This window comes from Urocampus carinirostris, chromosome 18, assembly GCF_059441175.1.
Source record: "Urocampus carinirostris isolate Australia breed hairy pipefish chromosome 18, RoL_Ucar_1.0, whole genome shotgun sequence".
NCBI lineage: Eukaryota > Metazoa > Chordata > Actinopteri > Syngnathiformes > Syngnathidae > Urocampus > Urocampus carinirostris.
The window spans coordinates 8,809,096-8,818,052 of record NC_142366.1 but is presented as its reverse complement, the minus strand read 5'-3'; the positions used below and the strand labels follow the sequence as shown (position 1 = coordinate 8,818,052).

The 8,957-nt window shown below is 40.0% G+C and overlaps 1 protein-coding gene across 1 annotated transcript; it reads right to left on the bottom strand.

The window, feature by feature from the left end:
* Positions 1-713: 713 nt before the first annotated feature.
* Positions 714-8,824, bottom strand: lsm5 (LSM5 homolog, U6 small nuclear RNA and mRNA degradation associated). The gene is made up of 5 exons (XM_088322041.1): positions 8,542-8,824; positions 7,675-7,770; positions 1,099-1,126; positions 941-1,013; positions 714-869 (listed from the first exon to the last, which is right to left on the bottom strand). The coding sequence occupies exons 1-5, from the start codon at positions 8,585-8,587 to the stop codon at positions 837-839; spliced, it is 276 nt and encodes a 91-aa protein (XP_088178167.1). The 5' UTR covers positions 8,588-8,824; the 3' UTR covers positions 714-836.
* Between the last annotated feature and the right edge of the window lie 133 nt (positions 8,825-8,957).

The window sequence follows — 8,957 nt, the reverse complement described above, 5'->3', positions numbered from 1 at the left end:
AGGCATGACAAGATTGGATAGATTGAGAAATGAAATTGTGAGGGACAGAACTGGAGAAGTAGTGGAACTGAGCAAGCATGTGGATAAGGGAGTACTCGGTTGGTTTGGACGAATGGATGAGGAGCGAATGTTGAAGAGGATCTACAGAGCAGAGGTAAATGGAAGGAGACCACGAGGAAGGCTGCGATTGACGTGGATAGATGGTGTTATGAGTGCACTGCAGGAAAGAGGTCTTAATATAGTGGAAGCTAGAGTTCTTGTTGGTGATAGGAATGAGTGGAGAGGTGTTGTAAAAGGATAGTGGGATGTTTAGACACGTTCTAAGGGATGGGCAGGGCACCTGTTTGATGCGGCAGGGGTAAACCAGTGAAGGCTGTTGAACAGAAGAGTATGTTGTGTCACCCTGACCCAAGTGACATGGCCGCTTTCTTGTGTCCTATTTCATCTGAGGGACGAAATCATGAGAAACTTGGGTGCCGAGGTGCTTAACTTGTTTAGTTGTTTGGGCATTTTAGTTGGGTATGGTCCAAAATATTTTGTGTGTGTATTTAGCTACTTTTTCCCTTTTTTATTTTCTTTGTTTTTGTATGTGTTTGTCTTGCTGTCGGTTGCCCCTCTTGAGGGATATGATCAGAGTAGATAGTTTATTTATATTTGATTAAAAAAAAAAATCATTGCTCTCAAAATAATCCTGCTAAAACACCAAGTCCGAATCAATTCAAACTTTTTATTCCATTGTCAAACAAAATCCTTTTACAAAGCGTCATTTGGTTGCTTAAAGTATAAAAAACAAAAAAATATATATCTAACAAAAGTCTCCCAGCAGAACTCTAGTCTTAAACTTCCGGCCCTTCTCCACCTGGGATGAGCTGTAAAGAAAATATTAATACCAAATGTCAATTTGCCTCCTCCCTAATAAACATTGTTCGTGCTTGGTTACCATGGTGATGTTGTTGCCATTGAGCAAGATTTGGTCCAGCTTTGTTATCCTGCGACCTTCTGGCGTAAGTTCACTAAAACACCACAAGAACATATGAAGTCAAACACCAAACTAAAAAAAAAAAAAAAAAAAAAAAAAAAAAAAAAAAGTCAACTTACAATTCGGTCACATCCTCCAGGACCATATCTTACAACAAGTTAAGGACGCATCACGGAGTGGTCTGCTGAGAGGACAGCTCCAGGCAAGAAAACCTTACAGAGGGCCATCACCATAAGTCAGAAAATCATGGGGGCAGCTCTCTGCCAAGTCATAAGGACATTATTAGCTTTTATGACGTTTTTATTGTGGAGTCTTACGTTTATTCTTATTCAAAACAATGTTCATAAGTTGTTATCAATGACATGGAAGACTGTTAGTTATGAAATAATTGTCAGATTTCTGGTTCCAAGGAACCTTATTGAAGTGAAGAGCTTTATTTGATAAAAAAAAAAAAAATAGGGCCGATTTGAGTCGCAAATAACTGTGTTTAAATCAGGGATGTGATTTGACCAAAGTGAAATTATCTGAAAATTAGCGGGGGGGGGGGGGGGGGGGTGATTGCTAGCTGGGGGGGGGGGGGGGGGGAAACCAGGTAGGACCAGGGCAGTGCCCTGGTGGGGGGAAAAGTGGGGCGAAGCCCCCCCCCGGAGCTCATGGGTTTTTTTAAGTACTTTCAATGCACTCAGATGACAAAGAAATAGACAAGACAACAGCATAAATTTTCAATGTATATTGAACTATCCCATATAAAATTACAGTTTAAGTCAACTCAAAATCAGTCACATTAAAAAACATTTCCCCAACGCCACTATCTTAATTGTAAAGAAGATGGTTCCAGTGGCAAGGGAGACCCTAGACGACCGGCATCTTTCTACAACTGCAGGCGGCTAACGGGATCCAGGTCTGTAGGAAACCGCCTCAAAGCGTGCCGCCACCAGCTTTTGGGATCACTCTTAGTCTGGACTCTACCCTTCGACCTGTTCGGCTTGGGTAACCCTACCAGGAGTACGAGACTCCCGCCGACATAGCTCTGGGGGTCATGGAGACGCGCAAAGTGCCCCACCACGATAAGGTGGTGATCCGTCGGGACACAGCTAAATCCATTCACATGACCCAAACACTACTTCCTCCTAGACTTCATTGCTTTGGAATGGGTCTTTCTAGCCTGCTTCTGTGCAGCTTTGATGGTTCTTCTTGAGGCAGCCTTGCTCATTTGGGTGTCCTGTTTCACAGCAAGTTCTGTTCGTTTTGCAGACAACATAGCTGCTTCTGCATCCTTCTCCTCCCTGTACCTTTTGGAGGATGTCCTCAGATTTAGGCACAGTATGGACTGCACAGGATCCATCAGAATGTCTTTCCTTCCAAAATGGCTGACAGAGGTGGTATTTCTTGCTCTTAGGGCATATTTTACAGTCTGGATAGAACTGTATGTGGCTATGTCCATTCTGCATGCTTTGGGGTTCAGGACATCACCCATGACACTAAAAGCCCCCTCTACTTGCGGCCCATGGAAGCAACTCATGAGAGCCTTCACCATCTTGGCCAGGGTTGGGTATCTTCCAACAGCAAAGACTTGGGCCCACCAACGATCCAGTGCAATTGCCTTCCCCTCTGAGTCCAAAGGTGTTGGCAACTCACTGTCCAACTGGTATTCTCTCACCTCGAGATCATAGTTCCCCAGCTCTGACTCATCAAGGACATTGGTGACCAACGACGACAGCTTCTTCAGTTGGTTTAAAGTTGAGCTGTGTCCTCTGGCAAGTGGGTCAATGGCAGAGGCTGCTCTCAGAAGCTTGCTGTTCATGGGCAACTTTTTCTGAAGGTACAGACCACATGCCAGATATGCTGCCTTGGCTTTGGCTTTGAACTTGAACACAACTGACGACTTGTTAGAAGAATCCATCAGTTTGCTGGTGACACCACCATAGAAAATATCATTTTCTCGGAGTTGGTTGGCTTTGTTGTTCAGTTCAATTTCTGTCAGTTTACAGCCTTGAAGGGACTCTGGCTTTAGGAAACAGGACAAGAACTTCTTGAAGAAGGACACTTGCTTGTCGTTCAGCTTGTGGATCATTGGCGTTTTCGTCTCAAAGGTGATCACATAGTTCTTCAGCAAGGGCAGAACTGCTGTGTATAGGTTGAGGGTGAGAAGCGTATCCAATCTTGTGAAGAATATCTTCTCATAGATCCTCTGCTTCCTCTTCCTTCCTTCCTCAGTCATGTTCTTTTGGCCTAAAGCTGATTGTATGTCTTTGAGTTTGGCTTTGACTTCTCTTGAAAGATCCTTCTTGTGGTAGATGGCCATGATGGTGGGAAGATAGAGTTCTTTATCTCCTCTGCCAAGAAATGCATAGTAGAAGATGGTAAAGACATCCATGAGGCGTAAGGTGGACATTGAAACATTATAGTTTGAAAGCCATCGATGGCTGACAAATCTCTCTGGCATGGTGAAGGTGATGCCTGTCAGAAAGCAAATTTCTTGAAGAGCTTCCTTCAGATCGGTTGACCACTTGAAATCGTTGAAGAGATCATTATGGAGTCCTTCAATCTTGTACTCAAATGGCTTGCAAAAATGCTTAGAGGCGTTGTGGATGTGGTGGCAGGTATCCCCATCTATGTCAAGGAGATGTGGTGCTGGTCCCTCTCGCAAACGCGTCTCAACTCCAGATTTGGAACCCCGCATCACTGCACATGAGTCCATCAACACAGACACCAAATTGCTCCAGGGAATATTGTTCTTGGTCATGAGGGCTGAGAGTTCATCAAAGAGAGATTTGCCGTCAACTTTAACAACACTCAAAGATGCTAAATGTTCCACCACAACAGACTTTGTCGACGGGGAGAAATAGCTGACGAGAACACACAGGACACGGTGTAGATTGTTGCTGGTGGACTCATCAATGTTCATTGAAAAGTGGGAGGATCTTAAGTTTGTTAAAGTCTCATCAAGCATAGTATGGGCAAGGCCATACTTTGTTTTGTAGGATGCACTGGTTCTATCCATGGACAGTCCATTCAGAGCTTTTGGATCCCTTGCCAGTTCCTTTGACAGTGTGATGAGCTTTGGGGCCATGGTGAACGGAAGAGAATTTTCGGCCAGCACTCCCAACAGCATTGCCTGAAGAATAAAAGAAATTTAACAATAATCAGTAAACAATTAAATAATTTAAATAATTATTTGAATTATAATCCAAAATGTCATGCGACCAAAGTAAATAAAAAAGGATTTAGTCTAAACTTTCATGCACATTCACATGTCAGAGTATTTATTATGGTGACAAAAAAATGTTGAAAATTAGCTACAAACCATTGGAAATAATATTTACCATGCAATAAATCATTTAATCAATCATTCTTAATACATAATGGATAACAAAAACATACAAAATACCTCATGCAGCAAGCTCTGATAAAAACACAATCATGCATTCGACTAAGATCATCTCTGTAACTGCATACATCAAGACACTCAACATCTTGAAACCTAAAAAGTGCAAACATGCAGCATTCATTTGAGTTTGTGTCAATGATTAACCATGTTATTAATATTAAGTAAATTATGTACCATAATAATATCGTGGCCATTAAGAAAATCAATGGTAGAATATCATACAAGTACTTAATTTAAAAAATATAAATACTGACAATAGTTTTGATTACTATTAGCAGGGATGTGATTTGACCAAAGTGAAATTATCTGAAAATTAGCGGGGGGGGGGGGGGGGGGGGGGGTGATTGCTAGCTGGGGGGGGGGGGGGAAACCAGGTAGGACCAGGGCAGTGCCCTGGTGGGGGGAAAAGTGGGGCGAAGCCCCCCCCCGGAGCTCATGGGTTTTTTTAAGTACTTTCAATGCACTCAGATGACAAAGAAATAGACAAGACAACAGCATAAATTTTCAATGTATATTGAACTATCCCATATAAAATTACAGTTTAAGTCAACTCAAAATCAGTCACATTAAAATTTTTAAATTTCCTAAATCATATTTTAAATGTAATAATTTATTTCTTTAATAGCAGCGTATCCAAGTATTTGATAAATGAAAGTACAATAAGTATAGGCCCTACAGTAAAGTGTTGGTGTAATGTACACATGAAAATCTATTATTGTAATTGTTAAATATTTATGGCCATTTTTATTACGTTATAATATTTTCGAAAAAAATGGGAAAACTGTCAAATAAATTTGAAAAGTTTACCACCTACCTCAAAATTCACGACTCTATCAGCAACTGGTACAGGTTGTTGGGGTGGATCACGTCTCTTTATTACCGCTTCCGATTGTGATGTCAATAAGGGATGGAGGCCGTAAAGTTTTGGAGTTTTCGTTTGGGCACCGAAACTTCCAGCGATGGAATAATTTGTCGTTCTTGACTGGAGTTCTTTCACGTGTTTTTTGCTCTTTGCGTGACTTTCAAGAGCTTTGAAACCTCTCCCACCATAGTCGATGGTATCATGACACCAAATGCAAAGTGCTTTCCCGGCACGATCGATCTTCCGAATAAAGTCATTGAACAAATTCGTCACAGTCTTCTTTCCAACATTCGTAGATAATTCCTTCTCCAACCAGTCCCATCGAAACTTGTTTTTTACAATCTTATCAATTTCTTTAGCTCGCGGAGCATCTTTGCGTTCGATCACGGACATCTTTCTTTAAACACCCGGCAAAAACGTGTGAGAAATGAACAATGGCACACTCCTATAACAAGCGCGTTTATTGGTCAACACGAGACTTCAACCAATCGCAAGTACGTTTCATTTCAGTTACGGAAACACTCAAATGGCATGCTGTCGAGACGAAATCGTTTTTTTTTACCAATTAAAACACCGGAAATTTTAAAATTTTATTTTTGGAGATAAAAAAGCGGAATTCCGCGAATTAGCGGAAAAATCACATCCCTGTATCAATTTCTTTAGCTCGCGGAGCATCTTTGCGTTCGATCACGGACATCTTTCTTTAAACACCCGGCAAAAACGTGTGAGAAATGAACAATGGCACACTCCTATAACAAGCGCGTTTATTGGTCAACACGAGACTTCAACCAATCGCAAGTACGTTTCATTTCAGTTACGGAAACACTCAAATGGCATGCTGTCGAGACGAAATCGTTTTTTTTTACCAATTAAAACACCGGAAATTTTAAAATTTTATTTTTGGAGATAAAAAAAGCGGAATTCCGCGAATTAGCGGAAAAATCACATCCCTGTATTAGGCTTAATAATATTTTTAAATTTCCTAAATCATATTTTAAATGTAATAATTTATTTCTTTAATAGCAGCGTATCCAAGTATTTGATAAATGAAAGTACAATAAGTATAGGCCCTACAGTAAAGTGTTGGTGTAATGTACACATGAAAATCTATTATTGTAATTGTTAAATATTTATGGCCATTTTTATTACGTTATAATATTTTCGAAAAAAATGGGAAAACTGTCAAATAAATTTGAAAAGTTTACCACCTACCTCAAAATTCACGACTCTATCAGCAACTGGTACAGGTTGTTGGGGTGGATCTCGTCTCTTTATTACCGCTTCCGATTGTGATGTCAATAAGGGATGGAGGCCGTAAAGTTTTGGAGTTTTCGTTTGGGCACCGAAACTTCCAGCGATGGAATAATTTGTCGTTCTTGACTGGAGTTCTTTCACGTGTTTTTTGCTCTTTGCGTGACTTTCAAGAGCTTTGAAACCTCTCCCACCATAGTCGATGGTATCATGACACCAAATGCAAAGTGCTTTCCCGGCACGATCGATCTTCCGAATAAAGTCATTGAACAAATTCGTCACAGTCTTCTTTCCAACATTCGTAGATAATTCCTTCTCCAACCAGTCCCATCGAAACTTGTTTTTTACAATCTTATCAATTTCTTTAGCTCGCGGAGCATCTTTGCGTTCGATCACGGACATCTTTCTTTAAACACCCGGCAAAAACGTGTGAGAAATGAACAATGGCACACTCCTATAACAAGCGCGTTTATTGGTCAACACGAGACTTCAACCAATCGCAAGTACGTTTCATTTCAGTTACGGAAACACTCAAATGGCATGCTGTCGAGACGAAATCGTTTTTTTTTACCAATTAAAACACCGGAAATTTTAAAATTTTATTTTTGGAGATAAAAAAAGCGGAATTCCGCGAATTAGCGGAAAAATCACATCCCTGTTAAATGATTTAAGGACCTCAATTTAAATGTAAGCTTTTTTTTTATTTCAACCACTACTCAAAACGTAAATAGCGGACATTCCTCATGTTTCTTTCCTCAAGTCTCTTTTGTCATGATTGCAAAAATTCTTGTTTTTTCCACATTGAATAAAACTGTAGAAATTACAGAGTAGGTCCACAAAATCTTAGATACCTGAAAAGCTGTTTTTTTCCCTCTGTTTACGATATTGACAAAAATAGAAAAGTAGACATTTGCCATCATATCTTGATGCCAACAAAACAGTCTTAAAGCGAGTTGAGGAGCTCCTTACAGAGCTTACATAGTCATTTACACAGCCAAGGAAATTATAGGCTGCTCTCTGCCCGGCTTTTATGACATGTTTATCGCAAAGAGTCAAGTTTCGTCTTGTTGTAAACAACGTTCATTATGTCATTGTCAATTTAAATGAAGACTAATCTGATTATGATCAAAGAAGCTTATCCAAATCCTAAATGAAAACCATTTTCAGAATAATTGGGGACTTTAAGGATACTGACGAAGTCGTCGAAGCCCAGGAGGGTTCCGACAATTTCTTTGTCTGTCTTCATGACGATGTGGATGCGGGAACCGATGCACTTGTCCACCAGCTCTGAAACAAAAAATATGGACAGGACGATGAATGAAAAAGTCGTTCGAGAGGAGCATGAATGAACTACCGTACACCAAATCAAAAAATAAAGCGCAAACAAAGATTTTTCTGATAAACTCCAAGTGAAAATGACAGAGAAAAAAATGATTTAACATACAAATATTGTGTGACTGGCTGGCAACCAGTTCAGGGTATCCCCTGCCCACTAATCAAAAGACAGCAGGGATGGGCTCCAGCACCCCAGCGACCCTACTGAGAAAAGTGGTGCAGAAAATTGATGGATTGATGTACAATAGCAGCCTGTGATGACCCAAAATTAGCGAGCCTCAATTCATTTAAAGACGTTACTCTTACACTCCAAAATTAAAATGACATGGATACAAATTTTTATTCCTTCCAATGGTTCATTAAAAAACGACGAGTACCGTACAAATAGATAGTACATCTCGGGAATGAGAGTTTTGAACGAATGTTTGTAGTGAGCATTTAAGACACGTGCAGGGAAGTACACATGAATTCAATTGTGTAGAAGTCTTTCAGCCTGCAGTGACATTTATACTTATTTTTGTAAAACAAATACTAATATATATATTTTTAAACTGTCTTTTCACGCTCTCGGAGGACGAAAACACTTCAATTAACCGTGCAACAATAGTAAGCTCACTTTACTTGTGTTCATAACTCAGCAAATGATAATATACATTCGGTTTATTAGTGCAGAATATCAACGTTGCAGAAGTTTTGATCAAAATTATTTTCAAATGTACAAACCCAAAGGGAGCAATTGTGAGGGGTTCGTTGCTTGAGTTACCGCCATGTTGGACAACGCAATTCAGACAGAAGCAATCCGAGGACGAAACTCCAGACCAAACCAGTCGGGTCCTGATATATTCATGATCTGCCAGGACTGCTAACGCACTTTTTGTGTCGAATAATAACGTAAAACAATCCTTACTTTGGCATCTAGTTATATTGGGCAGGAACACAAAAACTGCAAAAATATGACTACTAAATAATTATCAAACGAGGAAAAGTATAGATGGCGTCATTCTAATTCAAAGAGTAGAGTCAAGGGCAAGATGATTTAGGAAGAGGGACGGTTGTTTGACGGACATAAGTTTGGTAAATAGAACATCAACGATCAAGGTTTGAATTGCTACTTGATAAAAAAAATATTTTCGTAATCG